Consider the following 26,248-nt stretch of genomic DNA (forward strand, 5'->3'; position numbering starts at 1 on the left):
CGTTGGTGTAACACAGTAAAAGCGTGTCACAGTAAGTCAAGTTTGTCTTTATCTGTCTTATCTGGCTTTTAATGAGTATATCTCAACATTAATATTGAGTCAATACAGACTTATGGTATGGTTTGGGATAGCATGCAGTAAAGAATTAGGTCAAGCAACCAGAAACTACATTTGTCTGGAAACTACCAATGGGTGCCAGATAACAGAGAGGTTACTGTGCTTTTTCCATCGCTCCATCACTTAACAGTACACATAAAGGAGTATGGTAGCACACAGCCTGAATACACTACCTGCACCCAAATATGCAATGTACAATTCCCTCGGTTAGCAGTGCCTACACCCAGATTCTTATCATCACGGATTCATACATATGTCATAGTGGAACGAGCGTTAATTGTTGGTATCCCTTAATGGCTTTCTTTAAAGACTGTTATCTTTGTATATTGGTATTCAGTATTTTTATTTTGTCGAAAATTGTTCAAAACATTGCAGACAGGGAGAGAAGGGGCTGAATGTTAATAGCCCTAGTTCTGCATGAATAAATGCCATGACAGATAACAGAAATGTTTACTAGCACGGGGACAGACAAGTGCAGAAAACTCTCCAGCCATGGTCACAAGTGTGACACTCAGCCACCATGTTCACTTTAAAGGAAATTTTAACTTTGAAAAGTAAAAAAAGTATATTGTAGAAAATAAGAATATGCAATAGTATAACCTCTGTATCTGACCACCTCCCTACACTGGCCGCCTCCTTAAGTTGCCCCAATTTTCACAGACTGGACATGCACCTCATGTGCATATCAGTACAGTAGGCCTAATTCCTTATGGCGACCACCTCTGTATGTTGACCAGTTTGTTACAGTCCCTTGGGTGGTCAGCATACAGATGTTCTATTGTGTACTTAAACCTCAAAAAATTATAGACGTAATCCATACTTTTAGGGGATTTTTTTACCTGCCTTTAACTGTATTTTGAATTATATTGATGACATCACTGGCAACGATTACTATTTACCGAGTCCTTCCTGTGCATTAAGCACTGCAGTTTCGTGTTTTACATATACAGAGAAAATAAAATAATGTAATACCATGGGAGGCAGCTATTACCCCCACTTTACAGATTAGGCAACTGAGGCTCAAAGAGGTTAAACAGCTTGCCCAAGGTCACATGGAAAACAGAAGGGTCAGTAAAAACCTCTGTACCTATAATCCACTCTCCTGCCTCCCACATTACACCTCCCATTCTCTTGATTCCTAAATCCTCTACTAACAATACTGAAGGGAGGAGGAAGACAGAATATATTTTTCTACTCATTTCTAGACCATACTTTAGTATTTCTAGTTTTTAAAAGTACCCAGGATAGTGGACTGAAGTTGTCTTTTCTCCCTAGTTGAAATTTTGGAAGATTCTGAAAAATCAATAGCAATTTATTAGAAAGAAATTTTTATGCATGCCCATGTTGGATGATTTATAAACCCAAATTCTTCTACCCCCAACTCTAGAAAGGATATGAAACTTTTTGATGGCATTTATAGCAAAAATTTATTTTGCTAAATGTTATCCTTGAAACAATTTAAATTGTAGCACCTAGCTGACCAAACTTTAATTAAATGGCATCTTCCTGAATTAATTTAAAACTAAGATCCTGCCTTCAGAACTGTTTTAGTGCTCTGTGACAAATGTTGCCAGGTTTAACAGGGGTTAATTCTCACAAGGCTGGCTTCAAGACCAAGCCAAAACTTCTTTTCCCAGAAGAGATTTCTGTAACAGAAGCTTAACCATCAACAGAAGTATACATTCTACAGAACATAGTTTTATTCTAGTTACATCAACTATAAAAATGTTTTTAAAGTGCTATTCAGAATTCTGTTTTTTGGTTGGGGTTTTTTTTTTTTGCCATGTAGTCCTACAGTGACCCCTATCTGGCCTCTAGGACTCTGAAAAAGTCACAAAAACAGGCCAAGGGCATGAAATGCATGGACCTCAGAGAGCCAGGGGACTCCAGCTAGGCTCCACATCTCAGTTGGGTTTTAGGAGAGGTGGAGTACGCCCTGGAGGTGAGTGGCAGGCTGGCTTCTTTCCTCATTGTGAACAGCAGCCATCACACCGGTAGCAGCCAGTCGGGAGACTCACTGTGCCTCAGAGCAGCTCCTCTGGAGTCCCATGGGCTCCTTGGAAGCAAGCTCAGGAGCCAGCATCAAAAGCGACCATTCTGATATAGTCCAGTAAACCCACTCTGTTCACGGCTGAGTGGCTGGCTTGTCTCTTATTTCCACATCCCTAACGGGTAAAGGGCACACTATCTGACAGGTGGGCACACTTACAACTTTGACTCAAACTGCACAGAAGCAAATCATGTAACCAAAATGACTGTAACCCTACAATATTCTGAAAAGAAAAGCAGAAATTAAAAAATTCTGATTAAAACCAAAGACAAACATTAAAAATAAATATATAGAATTTAAAACAGAATACCTGGGCATTTTAATACTAGACAATTCCCTACGTGTGGATGCCAGCTGCTAGGATGGAAACAGCCACTCTGAGGCCCCGCACTGCCTCCCCCAAGCTGCCAGGGAGCAGCATCCTCCGACACCTCTCGCAGGCTAAACGCTTCCGCTCGCTAGGGTCCATCTGTTCCCACAGGCTCTTACCATACAGTTCATGGCAAAGTGATTGTGCTGTGTCTGAAGCTCCATTGCGTGAGGGTGGCTGGTCCCAATCTCCGTATAGCTGTTTAAAAACAGGCCTTTGTTGTGTGTGATCCAGTCAAACATCTACCGGAAGGAAAAAGACACCTAGAATGACTCCAGACAGAGAAAAGGCCGACACAGCCTGTGGAGGGGGCTGAACCAAGAAAGGGCAGCTTCCTTCCTCTGACAACTCAGGTGTCTGGACTAAAAACTGCTTTTACTTCTACAAACAAGTCAGCAGTTCAAAACATGCAGGATCTACCATCAAATATTATCTAACATGCTCTTAAAGGAGGAATTCGGAAGCAGATAAGCAGAGAGAAGTATTCAAATCCCCCCACCCCCACCCCACACACACACACCCTGGGCTAATAAAAAACTGACCTGACTTGGCCCAGCCTCCCTGCTGTGCTAAAATGCTTAATAGCAGGTAAAATGGGGACTTAGAGGTCTCTGAATGGGTTTTCCTGGACCCACAGATTACTGACAGCAATACCAATGACTAGTGGGTCACACTCTTTAATACAAGTAGCATACAGAAATATTGTTTTATTGCTAACAATAAAATTAAATGCAAAAATAAAAAAGGCTTGCGGGAAAATTTCACAATGACATATCCCTTAAGGATACAGATGCTGCTCGAGCAAGGAAGTCACTTAAGATGCTCATCAGATAAACATTTAAGAAAAGAGAAATGACTATCAATCAGCATTGCTATCACGACTCGAATCAGAATCTCAGAGACAATGACCTGTTTTCTAGTAACTGGAAGATTTTCCAGTGTCTCTGACAAGGCACTATTTAAAACAAAAGTATACTGAAAGATATGTTAAAACCTTACCAAACAAAAATACTGGAATGTCACCTTTTCAAAGATCCTTTATATCAAAGATTTCTAATAGTTTTTTTTAAGTTTACAAAATATTCTTTGATGTAAAATAAAATCCAGTGAGTTCACATTTAAAAAAAAAAATGATTTATTCACCCATGTTCATGGCTTGCAACACATACCTATAAATAAGTGTCCTGTTTTCACATTGCTAAGATTTGAATTAGCCAGTAATTGACAAGAATTCACTTTGACCAACTGTCTGGTGCACAACAATAAAACATGAGACCACAGGTAATCACTGCCTGTATTCTCCAGAAACTATTACTTTTAACATATTACTAGCCTTTTATTTTAAAAACACACTCACAAACAGATCAGAAGGGTGCTCTGCCACTGGCCTTGTATGGGTGAAAGACCCGGTACTAGCTAAACACACACACACAATTACTGTCTTCAGTTACATGGCCCTGTGGAATTTTCGCTATTGTAACTCAAGCTATCATTCTTGTCTATCTTACAGGCAATTCTAGACCAAATTACCAGTAATTTTAACTCAAAATTTCTAAAATGGCCCACGTAGGACAGGTTTAAATGTTGTCTCTGAACGGATCTCCTGGTTCACAGCAAACCTGGTGGGCGTAAGCCTAATATCCTCCCTCTTTTCTCGCTTCTGTCACCTGACCACCCCAGCCCTCCCTGCCTAGACCCAGTGACCCAGGAGCTGCCCAGCCCCATGCAGGTGGCTCATCTCCCTCTTTACCTTCTCAGCATCCTGTTCAAACAGCCTCAGCTGAAAGCACTGGTCCAGCTTCAGCTTCCTCACGTGCCACATCTGGTGCAGGTGCTGCCGGGTCGAGTGCAGCCTGTCCAGCATGGTGGACACCTTGGGCAGCAGGTTCTGCAGGTCTGCATTGCCTGACCCCGAGTTCTTTTTGGGAAAGCTATCACTGCTCTGAATCCTCTGAAGTAGTTTCTGTCCCTCCAAATCCAAGTCCTCGATGGGAGCCTTAATCACCTTTTTCTTCAGCTGGGAGTGTTCCTCGATCATATTCCGAGCCCCCTCTAAATCCTGAGGCAACTCCTTCTTAGCTAGGATGTCCTGAAGTTCCTCCAGTCGGGACAGCATATGGGTTGCATTGCTAATGTAGTCTTCAAAAGCAACTCTGATTTCAATCCATTCTTCGTGATTGTATTCCAGGCAGCCGTCAAACTCAGGAGTTAGCTGAGAAGGATCAACTACTTTGGTAAGGCCTTCTAAAGAGACCATATTTGTCTTAAGGGAAAAAAAAATCATGTATGAGAAGAGGAAATGATTTTATATAGTCTTAACATAATGCAACTGGCAATGCTTAGTCACAGGTGTTCAAAGCTAAAGTGATCTATTCATAGAAAACATAACATACCTTGTTCCGGCCCCATAAAAATAAATATAGATGAAAGAAGCATCATCGGTACAAAGAAAGATAAATCCATGAGAGCAACACATGTTAGTTGCAATACCTAAAATTATAGAATCATGTGTATTTCATGAGAAGTAAAGAAATGAGGTTTCTTTCCCAAAATGTGGATTAACCCACTGTCTTAAGCATATTTTTTTTTTTTTTTGGGCGGGGGCTAGGTTTGAACCCGCCACCTCTGGCATATGGGACCCGCGCCCTACTCCTTGAGCCACAGGCACCGCCCTGTCTTAAGCATATTAAACCAGGAAATAAGTTCAATTGCAAGTCCAGAGCAGACAATTCAGAAATTTCACTTTCATCAATGTGTTCTTCTGCCTATTCATTCTTGTCCTCACCAGTCTATCTCCTCGTTCCCAAGAGAAAACTTAGACAGCTCCCTCCTATCTGCCATCACACTAGCGCTCGTCGCCGTGCACGTGGGCTGCTTATTAACTGAGGAGTGGTGCTCCACCCAGACCGCCCCTGCCACTCATCTTGCCTACCCCTACTTTCTGTCAAGCAACAGATGACAGAGTATGATGACTTTTCAAAAATTTAGAAAATATCCAAGGGTTAGCAAGAACGCTGGCAGAGGCTCATGTCACAGAACTAAAGACAGAGGGAATGTTTCATTCACTGTAACGATGTGCTGTGGTTCTGAGCAGTCTGAGCACTCTAGTCATCTGCACTATAGTCCAATTGGAAAGTGACAAAGGTTTAATCAGTTACAGTCTAAGGAAGAAATCTTAACCTCACCCTATCAGAATGTGACGCAGATTAATATCAGTGTTATGCCTCAAGGATATCGTGGAGTTACAGTGGTGCAATCACACATCATTGTAACCTCGAACCCCTGGCCTCTTTAAAAGCAAAGACAAAGGTAAAGGAATAAGAGGTATGGCCCAGAACCAAAAGACAAAACTGGTTTGGCACTGCTGGTCGCTGGTCGGCATAAGAACCAGCAAAATTGAAGTGAGTCCATGGGGTGTTCGTTTTTCCATTCTAATGATATTTCACTTAGAAGAATGAATGGTCTATGTAACCAAACCATTCGTATCCCCATAATATACTGGGGGGAAAAGGAAAGAAACAGCAAAAGGCAATCAGCTTGAGAGAGGGGTCCACCTGATTCGGCACTTGGCTTACAGTGTTATTGTAGGCCCACTGCTGTCTCCTCTGCTGGACTTCCAGTAACCTCTGTGGAAGCAATCACTCCCACGGAGAGGCTGGTAGCAAGGAAGATTACAAGTTAGACAGAAAAGCTGGTGCAGGTATCTTTAAAAGCCCAGAGGGAAACGCAAAATTAGAACATTTTTTACCTGGCAAAAGGGTACATAAACTATATTGCCAATTACTTTTACTTAAAATATAAAAGTGCCAAAAACAGGATACACATTTTAAAAAAAGGAAAAGAAAATGTTAAAATTGTAATACTCAAATCACATTTGACTTCTGCAGTTATAAGAGATATAATGGACAAGATAATAAATATTATTGGTATAGATTGAGTATTATAATTCTTTTTTAAAATTTCAAGTATTATAATTTTAATGCAATTTTTCCTTTCTTATAATGTATATACCATTTTTGGCACCTTCTGTATATATCTGTGTGTGTCTATATCTATATATGGACATAAAAACTTTTTTTAAAAAAAGACAGGGTCTCAACTTATCACCCAGTCTTGTGTGCAGAGATGTGATTATAGCTCACTGCAGCACTGAACTTCTGGGGTCAAGTGAGCCTCTCAGCTTGGCCTCCTGAATAGCCAGGACTATAGGCATCCACCACCATGTCTTGCTAATTATTCTATTTTTTTTTTTTTTTTTAGAGATTGGGTCTTGCTAGGTTGCCCAGGCTGCAGTACACTGTAATCTTGAATCCCTGGCCTCTAGCAACTTTCCTGTCTTGGCCTTCCAAAGCATTGGGATTACAGTCATGAGCCAGTGCACTCAGCCAAACATGTATAATTAAATACAACACACTAGAAATTCTGCATCAAGAAGACAAGTAAGACTCAATAAATTGTCCTCTAAAATTACTTCTTACTGTGGCTTACTGGCTTTATCTTTCACCTGAACCTCCTGAATACGGTCTCAAATTCAAATTAAAACTAAATTCAGATTGCAGATAGAGAATTCAGTACCGTGGAAAGAAAATTAAAAATTCAAGTAATACATATGCAAAAACAATTTGAAAAGTACAGTCTATAATCTAAAGATTAAGTATTTAATATTGTCTTGTGTGCTTAGTATTATTTTTGCTATACAAAATTTTGAAATACATGGACATGTTCACTGAAACCTAATGTTCGGGCAGAGGTGCCAGAAGAAGCAATTTATTCAACCAAAAATTATTATAATTTATTATTAGAAAAGATTCCAATTTCATTACAGAACGGAGCATGAACTGAGTTGCAAGCTGGGAGGAATTCTTTCTTCCTGTAATCATCTCATTAAACTAACCAACTGCATGAACAGCCTTGTCAGAGCTGTGGTAGCTTACGGACAGCAGGCTCCAGTGGAAAGGAAAGTAAGTCAGCAGACTGAGGTTTGTTTTATAGCACTGTTCGAAAGGCAGCAATCTCCTGTGTCTAACTGATTCAGGACTCTGCACAGTTTTTAATGGATTATCTCCATTCTCTTAAGTGAGAGTCCTAATACGTGAAATAAACGACAGACCATTCTCTCCCTTATCTTGACAGGATGAAACTCAGCCATCTCCATATTTTTCCCTCTGGAGCTCCGAAGTTGGGCATTTCTCCTAACATTCCCCATCTCCGTGGCTGAGGCAATGATAATGACTCTGCAGCTCTGCAGCTGTTTTATCGAGTGGAGTTCAAGGCAACAGGATTCTCTTTCTACAGTAAATGCTTCACCCTAAGCAGCCCATCGCCCAAATCTAAGGGAACTATAACACCCTTGGGTAACACAATCCACTCAGAATGCAAGCAACTCTGTTATGTTTTAGCCACAAACTAATTTCACATACAATGTGTGCATTCAGACATGCAGTTCCTGTTTAATATCTGGTTTTAAAGATCTATTATCAGTCTCTAGAAGGGTGAGAAAGTCAGCTTTTAATAAGCCACACCAATTGGTTTAGTGGGTCTGGCTACCCCGGGGAAGTTACCTCAAATTCAAATTTAGAACTGCCAAAATTAGTCCTCTGCTTCTGCCAGAAGTTGTCGGGCTTGATGATGAGCGCCACGTGGATGCAGCAGGGGAAGGACTCCTGCAGGATCTTGAGCAGGGGCTTGATGGAGTCCCACTTGGACCCGCGCATGTCCACGATCACGGTGAAGCCCCTCTTGCAGACCTCCTCGCTGCAGAGAGGAAACACAGGCTGAGGGGCTGCCACACCCACCACCCTGGGTGGGCAGGGTCCCGCCCGGACTGCAGCCTCCACTTCCTCCATGTTGCCTCCTGTGACCAGAAGGAGCTGCCGCCTCACCCTCGGAGGGGCTTCCTCACCCCTCCCTGCACCGTAAGAAGAACAGAACCAGACTGTACACACATCGAGGAAGGACGACCGGGTGAACAGGCTTCAACCTCAAAAATCATCAACATTTCTATTTTGTATTTGTAGTTTTGAGTCCTGTCTTCCCTTTAGGAAGAAGATGACACCCGTCAAGTCCTTTTCTCTCACCTTTGTGTAGTGACCAACCACATACATTTGCTCCTAACTCCTCTGGGCCAAGGGGAGCACTAAGTGGGCACAAAACCCTGATGGTGTGCAGAGCAGACTCTGCAGGGTAAATCCAGTTCCACAGTAGTACTGAGACTTTATTTGCCTTTTCACTTGGTTGTACTGATGGTGACACCCAAATGTTGAAAACTGCTCCGGAACATGTGAATAACATCTGATAACTATCTCATGTGAACAGGGACCAAAACTGGGTTCAAACACTCATTCTGCTGTCACTTCTCCCCGTCCCAAGCCCTCCAAATGCTACGATCCAGGTGATACCACAGGCAGAAATGTCCTTTGTTGTCTGTCCTCCTTCACAAAACCTAGAGGCAAACAGGACTCTTAGAAATGTCTCCTAAAATCTCCCAAGTCATAGAAATTAAGCATTCTGGATCTCCTTGGGCTCTAATGAGATTGCCATCCTATAAGGTTCTATTCCTTACAGACTGCAGGGCTCCGAAGGACTGGGGTGAGCAAGCCCGAGCAGGAAGACACAGGGGCCTGGATGCCAAGGGCTCTGCAGAGCCAGCCTGCTGCCCTGCCACGGCACGCCACCCCAGAGTCCCACATTCTGCTCCCATACACCAAAGACAGGACACTGCAACCTGTAGCAAGGTTTTGTTTGTTTTACTGGCTATTGTTGGTAGCCTGCACTTTAAGCCTCAGTCTTCACCACATCAAGATAAATTCCCTTGCAGCTACCTTTCTCCTAATGTGGCCTTATGCACGTGCACACAACTACAAAGCCTCTCCACTTAAAAGAAGCTTAAGGGGAATCCTGAGGGACTCCAGGCTTAACAACAGGGACAAGATGGAGAACAAAAAACCAAAAGGTCCACGGGCCCGCACAGTTTACACAAGGATTAACTAGCCACCTTCCTCCAACATCATACCGTTACCACCCAGTGGCTTCCCAAAGAAAAACAGCCTGTGAGCTGGGCTGGGGCACACAGCTTTACAATGCATCTGTTTTCATCAGCTTCAAAGCCAGTCATCATCCAGAGAACGGTGTCCCACCAACATTCCCAAACTTGCTTCCTATTTATGAGCATGTCATGAGGATGTACAGCTGCCTACGGGAGAAGGGCTCCAAGCCTTTTACCTGGAGACATTTCTCTTTGGAAAACGTGACCAGTTATTACCAGTTATTTAACAGTTTTCCCAACCATCTCATTTCAGCTGCGAGATAAAAAAAAATTTACATAATGCTAAGGTCCCCTCTCAACACTGGTCTCTAAAAAAAGAGACACTTCTTTAACTTCTAGATGAAGAAAGTATCTCTCTATAAGCATGTTTTTGAATGAGTCAATTAAAATTCTTCCTATTAGTTCATTAGCAAACAGCAGAGAATTAAGACTGGTGCATCCATTTAGCAAATCATTCTAAGAAAGGCAAAATGTTCTAGAACATAATTAATATAAAATACAATTCAAGCAATACAACCACCTAGTAAGGCTCCGAGTTTAATGCTACTCTCACTGCTGTGCAGACCTCCAATGACACAAGCAGAAATTTCTGCTACTGTTTATCCCCACACACCTTTAATAGAAAGTTTCACTGCAAATTAATCACACAAACTCAGGGTCTTACTACTCCAATTGTTTTTTTATAAAGGGGGCGTGGTGTGACCCAAGTAATAACCTTCAATCTACTTACAGCTGCTCAAGTCTATTTTGAACTGTGAGGGACCCTGAAATCTGGAGGACATGAAGAGGAAAACAGAAAACGTGCCAAAAGGCAAATAACTGAAGGAAAACAGAAGAATGAACATGAAAGGGGGAAATAATTATACTATTTCTGAGGCAGCTGCCACGTGGCAAACATTTTACATAAGTAATTTTACTCGATACTCACAAAGATCCCAAGATGTACAGATCATTATTGCATTTTGTAAATCAGAGAGACAATAAAAGTAACTAAGTCATTTGTCCTGGGCCACAACCAGTCTGAACCTGAGGCCTACACTGTCGCCTTCACACAAGGGAACATGGAGCCCTGTGACTGTCTGGGGGGCAGCCAGTGGGTGATTTTCAAATCTCAGAAGAACGTCAGTAGTGGACAGAGAAAAAGGTCTCACGGTCCCAGAATATACCGTACACACTAGTGTAAAGCTAACTACAATAGAAACACCTTGTGTTTATACTACTGTGAAACTGAAAGATATAATCGCACTTACAAATTACACAAAGACAAATCCACAAAAGTCCAAAAAAGTTCACACACCTTTAATTTACTGATGATGTTTAGTGATCCCACTGTTGACTCTTGCCACCACTGGTGGGAGGCAGTGTTCTGCGGGACCACAGGAGGGCCCTGCTGCCCCAGATCAGCCTGAAATCCTTCTCCATTATCCCCGGCAAAGGCATCTTTCACATGTTAATTCCACCTCTACTATTTGCTCATTAATCAAGGACAAGCTAAATGGCACTTCTTGTCACTTGGGACTGTCAACACAAAAGCAAACCCAGGCAATGAAATGAAGTCCTGTGTTGGCATTTGGAGGGTCACCCTATACACTTAAAAATTTGTAAGTGAAATCACATGATGTTTTGGATTTGTTACAAAATACTCTTGGGGGAAATTAAAGAAAAATAAGATTTGCAAAATGTGATAAGTGGTGAAGCCGGGTCTAGGTATACGGGGGTTTTTTGTATCAGTCTCTCTGCTTTTGTGTATTCTCACACTTTCCTACAAAAGACACCTTTTTTTTTTAAGTCATCCAGGTTATCCCAAAGTACTTGATTTTTATATTGATGACATGAAAGGTAAGAACTCTTAAGTGGAAGCTATGAACTAAATGATAGTAAGTAGTAAGTAACCTCTAAGCTCCTTTCTAATCGTATGATTCAGCAGTTCAGCCATCTAAGAAGCACCGGAGAACGAAGAATGGGAAGACTGTTCCCATAAGGAAGGCCCATTACTTAAAGACTGGTGGTGCCCAGTGACAGTATTCCCACCAAGGACACCTACACACACCTCCTCAGGGGGACAAACCATCTAGACCAGCAGCTGACTTTCTCAGCCAAAAGATCACAGCTGACTTCCCCAGCTGGTGTCGACCTAAACAGGTTAAGAGCTGCCAACTTTGTGCTGTGCTGGGTCTGTCACAGTCACTTCAACCTTTGAAACCCATTATGCTGTTACCGACCGTCTTACATCATTCTCTTGCATAACCTGTTCCTTGTAATTACCATCTGCTCTAGCCCATTTATGACCAAATTTTCTTTTACGTGTCCTAATTCAGTCTCTTAGGAAACGCCTCCTCTCATTCTACCTGGGACGATGCTGATGCCCCCCCTCAGTAGGTGCATTTTTGGACTAAAGGTGACATTTAAAGGTCTACCCTGTCCTCACAGGGACATGTCCCTGCAACCCACAACACAGGCACAATCTCTTATTCCAGGCATAACTATACCCTGTATCAGAGCAGTGATCCAGTTTCCAAAAAGCAACTGGAACAATTAAACGGAAGTATTAGTGTAGGGAGGATGTTTCTTCCATCAGTGGTCAGGTAGCTACACAAATAAAACCCAAATAATACATTCCTGGGGCAGAAACAAAGATTCCAAATTCCTCGAGTATACACACAGATTAACTCCCATTAACTCCGTAGCCCTTGGGGAATTTAGGGTTCTCCAGAAAACAAAACATTGCTTGCACTTGGTGTTCTTCAGCATCCATGTTAAAAATCTCCTCCTTCCCGAACTGATGCCCAGTATACTTAGGTAACAAGACTTCTTAAAGCCTGCAAATTCATGCCACAAATCACAGACTATTTTTAAGGAATAGAAGCTTAGCATAAAGACAGAAGTGTACAATTAAAACAACACCCAATTTCTGATCATCCGGCCCACAGGGTCCTGGTATTAGAATCATTTATGATGACTATTACTTAATTTGGGCACCATGCCCTAAAATCCCAAGTTGAGCATCCCAAATCCACTGCCAACGCACAAAGCTCTTCAGTAGAAAACACTCACCTTCTTGTCCCTGCACCCAGAAGTGTTTTACGCCAGACAATAATGGTCATGAAATGGAAATACAAAGAAAGATCACGATTTTGACTGTGTGCTCTTTTACTTGGAATTCAAGCTAGCATTTACCTGTTCTTAAAAAGCATAGTGCCATTTCTCTTGGAACTGTGAATAAAATGACAAGCCACAAGCCACACTGAACTTACCTAGGAATACAGGCTAGGTATGAAATGAGTCTCCTGAGATCCTCCTGTCGTATTCTATCATGATTGCTGCGGGCTGGAAATGTTAAAATGGGACCTCCACGTTTATCTCTACCACCTAAAAAACAAACATCGGGAAGAAAGTTAGACACAGACAAGACAGAAGTCCGTCATTACCCATTCACTCGGTCACAACTGTTTCTAAATCAACTAAGTGCACAAATGTGCACAGGGCAAGAGTCTTAGTTTCATCAGAGACGCGGCGAGGCTGTTTTAACCCCTCGGCGGACATGGAAGAAAACATCGGAGTTTTGGAGGCCACTTGGAAGATGCTGAAGACGGACTCATCTTTTTCTTCAAGTGTGCTGGAAGAAACTCCTTTCTTCAGTTTTTATGTTTGGATAGAAAAAAAAGTTTTCATGTATATGTTTCATTCACCTTAAACCACCGCCTCCCTCACGCTTTCCCTCTCTCCTCCCCCATCTGACCCTCCCTACATTCTAAGCTCTTCCTTTTCTATCAAGCCAAATTAGAGTCTAAGTCTTGAAAAGAAAACGAAAGGAATTTTCTTCAAAGTACACTAGTGACTATTTTATTATGTATAATCTGGGACTGATGGCATCTGACCCCCCTTGGCCAAGCTTTGTCAATCCCTTACATAAGGACACACACACACACACACAGAAAGACTGGCATATAAGAAATTTAAAGCAATTTTAAACCTAGTTTAGCTAATTAGTTTAAGGATTTGAGACAATTATATTACACACTAGAAGTACATATCTCAGAGTATTTGACTTTGACAGATGGGCAGGCAGGAAGTTTCTCATTAACATATATATAAGCCTAATGAAGTCAACGTGGTATCACTGAGCACCTTTGGTGAAACTGTCACATTCATTTTATTACTTTCATCAGGGTTGTCAGAAAAAAGAGAGAAAGAAAATTTAGCCTTCTCAAGTGGGTCCTTCATATAGCTCTACAACCCTGATTATCTCTCTTCAAGAGATCTCAAAATTCAAGTCACCACACTCATCATTTCCTGCTCACCAAAAATCATCAGCAGGGGCAAAATTAAAAGCAAGCAAACAGACAAACAAGAGAGCCAAAAAGGGGTGGGGGGTATACGGGAGATGATGGTGCTTTAAAAAGATATTTTATCAACATGGTATTTTCGATTTCCTAAAATAACTAATACACTCATGCTAAATAGTAATGAAACTTAATTCTGATTGTGAATATGTAGAACAATCCACATGTACTGTTTAGTCATGCAATTTGGAAATCTTAAATTAGTTATAAATCCAATAATTCAGGTGTTAAAAGGGAGTAACAGTAACTCAACCACCAACGGGCAGGGATCCCATGCTCTACACGCACCTGATGATGTGATCTTCACAGTGACCCTGTTGGAGGTGTTACCATTCCAGCTTTATAACTAAAGACACTGAGGGTCCAAAGGTGTAAATAAACACAAAGGAACCACACAGCACTGTCACAGTGAGGCCCTTTGCCCCGACAAGAATTTAAGAAGTCTGACAGTTAAGTTTACAAACTCATCTTAGAAAAAGTGCTACATACGCACTGCTAGATGCCACTACAGTCACCTTCAAACTACTCCCCTTAGAAAGCTATGCACTGGGCAGCGCCTGTGGCTCAGTCGGTAAGGCGCCGGCCCCATATACCGAGGTTGGCGGGTTCAAACCCGGCCAAACTGCAACCAAAAAAATAGCCGGGCGTTGTGGCGGGCGCCTGTAGTCCCGGCTACTCGGGAGGCTGAGGCAAGAGAATCGCTTAAGCCCAGGAGTTGGAGGTTGCTGTGAGCTGTGTGAGGCCACGGCACTCTACCGAGGGCCATAAAGTGAGACTCTGTCTCTACAAAAAAAAAAAAAAAAAAGAAAGCTGCACTATAGCCGGGCGTTGTGGCGGGCGCCTGTAGTCCCAGCTGCTTGGGAGGCTGAGGCAAGAGAATCGCTTAAGCCCAAGAGCTGGAGGTTGCTGTGAGCTAAGTGAGGCCATGACACTCTACCGAGGGCCATAAAGTGAGACTCTGTCTCTACAAAAAAATAAAAATAAATAAATAAAGCAATGTAAAGAAGGAAAAAAAAAAAAAAAAAGAAAGAAAGCTGCACTGATGCCAGTGCCTAGTCCACCCTTCAAAGGAAATTTTGGAGCTCTTTTTTTGAAATGTCTTCAGAGCTACTGTACAGCATGTAAGAACATGAAGTAATGAATGCCACTCAGCAAGGCACTGCCACACAAACACAGCTGTGAGCTATTGATATACCAAGGTTATGAAACTTCACAGAATTGTTTATACAGTGCCGTCAATGTAAGTACTTAGTGGCAAGTTTGTGAACTTAACTGTCAAACCGCAGATGATGACAACCCTGATGGTCATTCCAAAAAAAAGTTCTCGTCCCTCTTGGGTGAATGTATATCACAATCCATGCAAGGCACACAAGTGTGAGAAGTAAAATCCCAAATCTGCCAAGCAAAGACAGTTACATGGTAGGTTCAGGAGGCATCACTCTGCACATAGCCATCCTGTTCACCCAGCCCCGAGAACTAAAGGCAACTGTGTGCAGAAGTTCCAATTGCGTCTACTGTACTCTTCCAGCTTGTCCCCAGGCTCTTAGCACTAATGCGGAGTCCTCTAAGAGCTCTTAGCAAGTTCATCCAAATAGACTCTCACTCACATCCTAAGAAAAGCTTATATAAACTTGAATCTAATAATACAGAAAAAAAAATTTTTTTCCATTTTTCTTTATCCTAGAATAGAACTTGAGAAAACTCACCAGGGTAGTTTTACAACTCCCTGAAAATCATTTATGAAGTCAAAATTGCATATTCCTTCCTTAAAGAATCATTTTCCACATGCTAACCTCTCTACAATGAGTATGTGAGATGGGTGCCACAGTCAGGGACAGGCAGGTGTCGATGGCTCTGCTGATCCTCCCCAGAGAGGCAAAAGGAAAAGCATCTCAAAGAATGAAATGTGGAATTAGTTCAGAGAAACATGGTCTCTGAACCTCCAGGAGCTCAAAATCAACCCCACAGATGTCTGTCTAAATTACATGCCCCAAGGTTTAGGTTGGTTACCAACATCACAAGAGGCACCCTAATGAAAACAGCATCTGAGTAGAAAGCAGGAAAATTACAAGTTCAAAGTTCTTGTTCCTGGTCCCTGATCTAATAAAAAATAACAACACTGAAGCTCCTAAAACCTTCATCTACAAGGTAGGCACACTTGTCATGTGTGTCCAGAGACAGCATTAGCCTCCCAGTGAGGCAGGCAGGATGAACTCAGCCCCATTTTATGGAGGAGAAACTGCACCTAAACTTCTGCAAGGAAAAGAAAGAGACAGGAAATGCATTTCCTGCACCCATCCACGTCACACGATGTGTATGCAAGGATCTCTTCACATCTGTAACCGAAGGCCGCCAGCTCCTGAGGGATTATCTGCCTATCCCAATGCTGTCTTAGTGAAAAACCAAAAAGAAAAACATGGTGACGGTGTCCTATTTTCAATTTGTATAAACTGAATGACCTCTCTTCCTTCCTCTTCCATACCCAAGTATGGAAGTGTTCCAGCCCAAGTATACAGTGTTCTTGGTGCCCCGTTGAGACTAGCATATAAATAGCACTCAATAAATATTTGCTGAAAGGATTCTTCTTTCATAGTTCACACAACATTAACTAATGATGCCCACTATCAGGTATCAGTTGTTAGAAATGGAAATGCCTGGTGAATATTCCTAAAGGAACATAGATGCTAAATGCCTTTTAGTTTATTTTAGTAACAGAAAAAAGTTGAAAGAGTCCTACATTAGAGCTATAAATGTCTGTGTGACACTGATTTCCTTAAATCCAGCAACCTCATTTCCTTCTTCTTAAAGGTAAAACTCCAGGGGACTCAGTCTCTGGAGCTGTGTGGCCCAGGATGACCAAAGAAACAGCTGGATTCAGAGTCCTCTCTTTCTCTTTAAATGACTTAGGAAGTCACCTTTTGCTCATTTAGAATGAACTTGCAAGGAAGGCACACTTGCTTTGAGGAGTAAAATTTCAATGAACCAAGTGTCTTTCTCTCTACATATCCCTCATTTCAATTTCTGGATTAGAACACCATTGAAAACTATTTTTTTATGCTCCCTGTGTCTAACTCACACTGATCATGGAAAGCAACATTTTATATATATATATATTTTTTAAAAGGCTCTAAAAACCACAGTATATAAAAAAGAAATTATGGGGAATATTTATTAAGTATGCTATTAAATGATGGAACTCTGTTTAAAAGATGCACACTGGGCCTCTGCTCTGAGAGGAACCAGCCCCACGCTTTGTACTCTCCCCTCCTGCTGCCTAGTCCTGAAAGCCAGAAACTGGCTCTTGGGATGTCTCTACTATCCTAAGGGGACCCTTTCACAGTCTTCCTGGAAGGCCCCGGCAGTCCCTGCTGCCTCACACCATAGTAGATGCTAACAGAACACACAAACTGGGCAGTGGTGCCCCAGCACTCCGCAAAACGCGAACATGAAGAATTGTATGTCCGTGTACACCCAGGCAAGCCTCAAGGCACCCAATCCCACATTCCTCCCAATACTCCCACTTGCTAAGTGTGAATGTTCACCTCGCCCCAAAAACACTATTCCAAAAAAGTAACCCAAATCCAGGTATGATGGCTCACAATATAATTCTAGCACTTTCGGAGGCTGAGGCAGGAGGATCACTTAAGTCTGAGGCTACACTGCACTATCATGACACCACTATGCTCCAGTCCCAGCAACGGAGTGAGACTCTATCTCAAAGAAGGAAAAAAAAAAAAGGTAACCTAAATGTCTGTCAATGCGTTTCTAATTAACTATAGGATGGGTGTGCGTGTGCGTGAAAACTCACATATCTACGCACATACACGGTCATATACAACTGTAAAAACATCTCACTATGTGCTGCTACGGACTGATCTCCAGATTATACTTCGAGATACAACAGGCAACGTGGAGAAAATGGTGAATACTGTTTATCTAAGGGAAAGGTGAAAATAGATGGACAGGTAAATAGAGTTGCTCTTACTTTAAAAGCATAAGGAATAAACTTAAAACTTAAAAAAAGAAAACTCCCATTGGGGAGGAACAGGGCAGAAAAGGAGAGAACAGAAGCTAGATATTTTTCACTACACCTACATACACATTCTATACCTTACCATTTTTTTTACCATGCCTTTTTTTTAAGTTATTATTCTGGAATATTATAAGTTTTACTTAAAATGTAAGCAAAATTAGAAGGTTATTTTTTTTTAAGCCTTAACAAATGGAAAAGCAAAATGAAATAAATGATCCTGCATTTCTTTTTTTTGTAGAGACAGGGCCTCACTTTATGGCCCTCGGTAGAGTGCCGTGGCCTCACACAGCTCACAGCAACCTCCAACTCCTGGGCTTAAGCGATTCTTTTGCCTCAGCCTCCCAAGTAGCTGGGACTACAGGCGCCCGCCACAACGCCCGGCTATTTTTCGGTTGCTGTTTGGCCGGGGCCGGGTTTGAACCCGTCACCCTCGGTATATGGGGCCGGCGCCTTACCAACTGAGCCACAGGCGCCGCCCAAATGATCCTGCATTTCAACTTGTTATCCACATGGACAGGAACTATTTCAAGTGACTTTAAGACACATTGCTAAAACTATATCCCTAGTGTCATGTACCCTTGGGACAAAAGAAACCCCCAAATTTAAAAATCACATTCGGTAGTCATACTGGGGTAATAGCATTAGGTATTACAAAGTAAGTAAGTATGTTGATGAGGGTAAGAACTAACATTTTTCGCTTAAGGAAAAAGAGACAAATAATACAGAGTAAAATGTACACATCTGTAATCCCAAATTTCAGCTGTGAATTTTAATATAAAGTTGTGACATAATTTCTCATTAAAATGTGTGTATACATGTATTTCCTAGACTTATCCACCGAACAGGGCACAGACATAACCAACAACCCAACAGCAATGAACACCCCTAAAAGAAACAAGGGCCCTGCAGAGAAACAGCTCCTCTGAAGTAGGAAACACACAAGATCACCCCGAAACACCCTGACACATCAGCGAAAAAGACCCAGAAGCCAATTTAAAGAAGCCCCCAAACGCTAAAGATGGGAAGATTTTAACTTCATATAAGAGAAAATGTGCAATTAATCAAAACACATCAAATGTATTTAACATCATGAGTTTGAAGTAATTCTTAAAAAAAAAACACACACCTCATTGGTCATTTTTCATTATCCTGAAAAGCAAAAAAGGACAAGTATCAATCATTTCCCCTACTCTTTCTGTATGAACTATATTCTCAAGGTATCATGTTTGTGATGATGGCACACCTCTCTGTATGGAATATTTGGTTAACAAATGAGGAAGAAAGGATGTAATTAGAATTCTCACTATCTTGCAACTCAAAAAAAAAAAAAATACTAGATCTAAGCAATGATCATCAATGAATCCTTAACATCATAATAAAAGACAACCAGACTCTCCCAATAAACTCCCCATGAAACTAGGCAATGCCACCTACCAAGTATTACCTCCCCCTTCCCTGCAAAATGTAAGCTGGGTTGGATCAAGCCTCACAGTCTAACTCCTCCTAGTTCACAGGGCGCACAGGGGAAGAGAAATGTGTTAAAGAATCACTTAGGGACACAACTGGCAAAATCTAGAGCATACAGAAATCCATAGGGGAAATACCTAGTTTTCTCACTTCAGGAAGAGGTTAAAACAAAAAGAGCAAGAAGGGCGCTGAACATTATAGATTAAAGAGACTTGTCAGACATCTCAAACAATTGCAATGTATATCCTGCAAAAAAATGACAAGAGACAAGCATGGAAATGTGAATACTTGTTGGAGTTTGGGGGGCATATTACATAATTACCATTCCATTTTTAGGTCTGTTAATGGTATTGTGGAGTTTTGTAAAGCTTGTTTTTTAGAAACATACACTGTGTGCTTATACAATGATATGGTACATGGAATTTACTTCAACATTATTTAAAGTAGGAATGTATTTGAAACAAGAATGTTGAAGTGAGCCACGAGTTTGTGGGAATTCATTATACTATTCTTTTTCCTTTTGGATGCTAAAATGTTCCACGGTAAAAAGTTCTTTTTTAAAAAGTGCTCTTAATTCTGGTGGTTGTCTGGTGGTTGTTCTTTTAACCCTGAAACCATAGCAGCCTCAAAACCACATGTAATAGTCATCATTATATATAAACACCATTAAATGTAAAGTATAACACAACTTCTTTTAGTTCTTTGACTGACCCTCTCAGTCCATTTCTGCTGCTGTAACAGAATACCACAGACTAATTTATAAAGAACAGAAATTTATTTTCTCACAGTTCTGGAACCTGCGAAGTCCAAAGTCAAGGTGCCACCAGTCAGTTGTCTGGTGAGGAGGGCTACATCCTCCAGGAGGGAAGGGGGAGAGCTGTGTCCTGTCATGGCCTCCTTTACAAGGCCTTTGGGGGAACCTTAGACCACAGTGGTAACACTTGAATCCCGAAGGTGAGACACATTCAAAGCACAGCCTCCTCTTTTTGACTTCAAACATCAAGTTAGATACAACATTTACCCTTGTTTAGTTCATCCTAAGTGGAGGAAGTACTAGGTTGCTATCTTATTTAAGTGCGCCGAGCATTACTTTTTAGAATACCTGGCCATGAGACTAAGGATCAGAAATATTCAAATTCAAGAAATCCTCACTGGCTTTTAAAGAGATTGTGACCTAATGAAAGTACCTTTTAGAATCATTGCTGATCTTCTGGCCTGCTTTTGCAAAGCCTTTTCTAGTCTACTTAGATTTATTTACTAAAAGCCATTCGCACGGAGAGCTTTTAGAAAGGTAGCATAATATTCCCTGATTTTTTTAAAAATGGGGTCAGAGCAGAAAGTAGATTAGAGATTGCCAGAAAGGGGGCGTGGAGGGCAAGGAGAACAGATACGGGGCTCTCTGGGAGGTGATGAAAGTTGACTACTGAACAATGTTGTGAACATGCTAAAGTCCATTCAATCAGACAGTTTAAAAAGTTGCATTTTATGGTTTGTAAATTAGATCCCAATCAAAAAGAAAAAAGAAAAAATGGGGCCAGAGATAAAAATTTTCTGCTTCCTTATTTATTCTTTGTAACTTTTTAGAAAAAAACAATCCTCGCAAGAAATCAATTTGTTTTTAATTTTATGGGGTTTTTTTGTTGTTGTTCCTTTTCGCTTCCTAAAACAGATAACAATAAGCCTAAAACAATCAGCAATGAGCTCATGGTACTACAGCTTGCCAATTCTGCTCATAAATTAGGAGATGCTATAAAAGTGTGGAGGTTCCTGCTAGCCGCATTCTGCTAACACAGCTGATGAAAGTTCTACCATTGGTATTGTTTTAAAGCAGTTCTATACTAATTTCTTGTCACTACAAAACTCCCCTCGTCATCAAAGATACCCAACTTCATTTAACCCTGCAGAATTTAAGATTTTTAAACTTTTATAACAAACTCCGAAAGACTGCTGACTTTATTTCTCTGACTAGTTCAACGAGAGCTGGTTCTGACAGTAATCTATATAAAGATGCCCCATCTGACATTCTTATTAACTGCCTAATAAAAGAATGAATACAAATGAAAATCATCAATCTTAACCTTCCACCTTTCCTCACACTTCCATCTCCACAAGCTTAATGAAAGAAGAAAACAGGACAAGAGGTTCAGAAACACAGAGCCATCAAAAGGAGCCGGTGCTCTCATCACAGATCCAGACTTTAAGAAGCAGGCCTGATAAATACATGGAATCGGCTTTCTTTAAGCCTTCCTTACAGATGCCTCTATTATTTACAAGTACGGTCTTTTAATCTTATTACCTTGAAACTTTCTTTGTAAACTACAAAATCAGAAGTTCACAAAGCTGGCATGAGTCCTTAATTTTGCAATTTGCCAGTAAATGATTAGAAAACAACAAATAAATGCTACTTTTAAAACTCAGGTGTATTATGAACCAGAAGTTTACTTTCTACCACATATTTCCAATTTAAAGCACCTTCATCTTTTCATGAACTTCTTACACTTCTCAATTAAACTTCCAAATACATTTTGATTTATATTTACTTCCATACAATTACCAAACAATATTTACTAGGGGATTGCTGGACATGAGGCAAACCCAGAGGAGCCAAACACCACAGGAAGCTGCGTCCTAATCATATACCAGCCGCACATACCCAAAGGACACACAGTTTATAAAAAAAAAAAAACAAGCATAGCTATAAATTAAAAATGAAGTGTGTTCAAGAAGATACATCAGGGGCGGCGCCTGTGGCTCAAGGAGTAGGGTGCCAGTCCCATATGCCGGAGGTGTCGGGTTCAAACCTAGCCCCAGCCAAAACCCACAAAATAAAAAAAAAAAAAAGAAGATACATCAGGTCGGCATAAAATGCCTATCTGAGAAAGATAGAAATTTACCAAGGGAAATGCATCTAAGAAGACAGTCTAAAAGCCCATGACAAGCTGAAGATTTACTTCATGATAAAACAGAGCAGGAAAGTGTTGCAAATCTTATTTTGGTAACAAGTGAATTGGTGCCCAAAATGTGTAATACCCAGTGGCTACTCTGCTCATGTAGGAAGAGACCCCAAGGAGACAGCCTAGAAGGGCCCAAACCTAACTGTCCACAGGCAGAGGAGAGGCCAGGTAGGTGTCCCCGAAGCCCAGAGGACTGGTCCACAGTCTGTCACCACACCACAGGACAGCGAGGGCCCCATGGACTGGGTTCTACAGGGAAGTGGAGATGTGGCTAAGAGAAACCGCCTGGACTTTATGGTTGATGACATGGTTCTAGTAACTCCAGCGCCAGAGAGCCACAGAGGAGGAGATCTCAAGGAGAAGCAGGCTTCCTTGCCTCCCCCAAGGAGAAGGCAATAGGTAGTTACAGGGCACAAGAAACAGAGGTAGGACATTCAGGACATAGCTGTGTACCATCACCTTCCCACCACATTAGCCAAAATGACTGACTTTTAACAAGCAGTTGTTTTACTTGACTGATTAAGGCAAAACAGCCATGTTTGCTGAATAACTGACCCAAACATATTCTGATATTCAATGCTACTTGACTTTCGGAGCCTCCAAGCTGGAAGAAAATGTTTGGGGCACGGTCTCAGGAAAGTTGCTACAAGAATAAAGCAGTTAACAATCCACCAAGATGCCAAGGTTTTTATATGTTGGGGCAGGTGAGGTCATTCAGTGTGTGAAACTCTCGGGACTGTGTCAGCACAGGTAGATTAAACAGATTAAAAAGTTACTTTACCTGAAAGGTATGCAACTTTTTCCTTCAAAATTGGCAGAACATCCATAGCTTTCATTTCATCATTTTTTCGAAACCCTGAAATAAAGAAGAAAATAAAATGATTGAGTTACTTGAGTAACAACGATTCCTTAACCAGTCTGTCCAATGCCACCACAGTAGCTTTGTCCACACCCATTAAATCAGTGTAAGCAACACCATTGGAACTTCCCGAAGAACAGTCTACCGTCATAGAACTACCTTCCATTGGAACGTTTAGCAATGATTTGCGCACAGGCCCAGAGGCTCGTGTCCCCAAAAGGCTCTTGGCCATTTCCAGCCTTAAATATTTGGTCCCCAAAAGACAGGATATCAAATGGATCATATCATTTATCAAATCTGCATTTTAATCTTGCAAACTAATTTAAACACTGACAAAGAAAAAGGCAACAATGCTTCTTAAAACCGGCTATTTGTGAATGCTGAAACCTCTAGGGGGAGCTCAAAGCCTCATTCTATCAGACTTCAGAGTTTGGTTAAAAATACTCCGTGGCAGGGAGGAGATGGGAGATTATAAATAGCCAGGGACTGGCTATGCTCTCTCTCAGCTTTCTCCTTCTAGGCTTTCTGGGTCATGCCCCCTGGAGGAATGTCAATGGCTAATGTGGTCAGATGGCCTGGTGCCTCTCCACCTTCAGAGGTGGCCAATGTGCCTTTTCTTTTTAAAACCCAAATCTCTCCCACCCTGATATCTTAGAAGGCCAAGTGGGAAAAGAAGCCTACAGCAGACAATTTAGGACAAGCCAATATCCATCTAATCAAAAGGAACTCTTGCTGTCTAAACAAACCCAGGCCAGGTCACCAGAGCTGGGAAAGTGGGTCTAAAATGTTCATACTCTGTTGGGGTCTACATTCTGTTAGCAGAACCACCACTAAAAGACCACTCCCCAACCCTTTTTTTTTCTATTTGTTTTTCCCAAAATAGTACCAAAAAAAAAAAAAAAAAAAACACCCCAAATTTTCATTTGGTAACAAAAGCCAAGAAAAGTACTGAAAGAAAATGAATGGACAGGCGGCGCCTGTGGCTCAGTCAGTAAGGTGCCAGCCCCATATACTGAAGGTGCTGGGTTCAAACCCAGCCCTGGCCAAACTGCAACAAAAAAAAAAATAGGGTGCTGTGGTGGGCGCCTGTAGTCCCAGCTACTCAGGAGGCTGAGTAAAGAGAATTGCTTAAGCCCAGGAGTTGGAGGTTACTGTGAGCCGTAATGCCACAGCACTCTACCAAGGGCCATAAAGTGAGACTGTCTCTACAAAAAAAAAAAAAGGAAGAAGAAAGAAAGAAAAAGAAAAGAAAATGAATGGACATTCTCCTGTGCTGTGCCTGAGTAGGTCCTAGTGGAGCAGTCCTACTACGGATGACATTTAAGAAAAAATGACCCTCTCAAGGAACTGCAGTGAGAGCAAAAGCGGATGGGTCTCCTAGGGAGAGGGAAATGACACCACGCGCACTTTCTTCATTAGGGGCGTTGGCCTGCGGGAAGGCCCAGTCTAAGCCACATGGGGATGTTAAAACAAGAACCAGGACATGAACCAAAGCAAGAACGAGGCGAGTTCCAGGCTGCCCTGCTAAGGATTAAGGATCTGAACCAAGATTCAAGTTGTTACCCACTGCAGGAGACAGAGTTTGAAGTTCAGGTCCAGCCAAATTAGTTGCTTGCTACAGTGAGCAAGCCAACACGGTAATTGACCCCTTCAGGAAGACTGTAACAGAATTCAGCCTCTATAACACATCGCTCATAGAAGCAAAGAGAATGAGTAATTTAATAGTGTAACGTGTGTGCGTGTGTGTGTTTAGTACACTTCCCCGGTCCACAGAACACTTATATACATACAAAGAACCCCAGTTGGTGGAAGTTAGTTATGACACTGTCATTAATCACAGATGCTGCAGCAAACACATCCTGTTGTGGACCCTGAGGTCCTGGTGAGTTATGGATGGGCTCAACACAGAACTCAGGCCTCCAGATCACCAGGCCACTTTCCTTTCCAATGCACCATGCTTTGAGTTGGCAACCCGCCAAGCATTGAAGACAGTGGCTATTTGTAAAAGACAAAACATCTGAGCCAAGAGTTCTGCAATTTCATCTTCAGGTTCCTTCAAAACTCTTGAATGGATGCAATCTAGTCTCAGCAATTCACTGCCAGTCACTGAACATGTCTAGAGAGACCGATTCCTTCCTGACTCCTTCCAAGGTACACACAGATGATGCTGGGGCAAGTGCGAAGAGGACTGAGGCTCAGCAGCAATCCTCAAAGAGACAAGTTCATAAACATCTATAAAACAGGGCAGATTATGGAAAGTTCTGTAACCAGAAAAAAGTGCTATGGGACTCAGGCAAATGAGATGGCGACAGATTCCTTGAAAGAATATGAGGAAAGACTAAGCTATGGTTGTAGATCCCAATCTATATGTATTTGAAAAGAGAACTGGCCTTGATTCTCAGAGGCAAGAAAGTGCATGCTCCCTCCCCTTCCCACAAGCCCATGCCCACATGTCCTAGCCTAGACAGAAGCACAGCCCTCAGACACACGCCACTTCCAACTACAGTCCTGGGCTCCAATGCAAGAGAAACACAGCACTCATCAAGGAAAACGACCTAATTACAGATCTGATACCCCAATAAAGGGCAGCAGGAGCTGTGTCATTATTCCAAAGCTTTCTTGGTAATTGCTCCTAAATTTCTACATCAAACCTACTTTGAAATCCAGGATGGAGTGGACAATGGGAGTTACAGCTGCCATACTGTAAGCTACCCCATAGGAAGCATATCACGGTGACTTGAAAACAAAACTTAACAATGGAAATCTCATTTTTCTATTATCCCCCACTATGAGCCACAGACTCACTGCCCTGGGACCTTATCTTTGGTTTCTCAGAGTGCTGGAGTTACTTTTGCCCATCAGTCCCTCAATTTCCTCCCAAATTCAGCAAGATTTACACCTTTTCTAAAGGAGGAAAAAAAACATGGATCAGTGACAAATTGGTATGGAAAGGTGCTGACTTTTATTGTAATATACATACATGCCCAAATACAGACTGGAAAATGAATTT

At 41.7% G+C, this 26,248-nt stretch overlaps 1 protein-coding gene across 5 annotated transcripts in view; it reads right to left on the reverse strand.

The window, feature by feature from the left end:
- The window catches only part of TRIO (trio Rho guanine nucleotide exchange factor), a 351,013-nt gene that overhangs the window by 202,372 nt on the left and 122,393 nt on the right, over positions 1–26,248 (reverse strand). For all 5 annotated transcript variants that reach the window (XM_053592973.1, XM_053592974.1, XM_053592975.1 and 2 more), the window contains exons 2-6: positions 23,161–23,235; positions 12,837–12,951; positions 8,099–8,291; positions 4,288–4,800; positions 2,657–2,779 (exon numbers count right to left, since the gene is read on the reverse strand). In XM_053592973.1, coding sequence (XP_053448948.1) covers positions 2,657–2,779; positions 4,288–4,800; positions 8,099–8,291; positions 12,837–12,951; positions 23,161–23,235 — 1,019 coding nt within the window. The remainder of the gene's footprint in view (positions 1–2,656; positions 2,780–4,287; positions 4,801–8,098; positions 8,292–12,836; positions 12,952–23,160; positions 23,236–26,248) is intronic.

This window comes from Nycticebus coucang, chromosome 1 (assembly GCF_027406575.1).
Source record: "Nycticebus coucang isolate mNycCou1 chromosome 1, mNycCou1.pri, whole genome shotgun sequence".
Classification (NCBI taxonomy): Eukaryota; Metazoa; Chordata; class Mammalia; order Primates; family Lorisidae; genus Nycticebus; species Nycticebus coucang.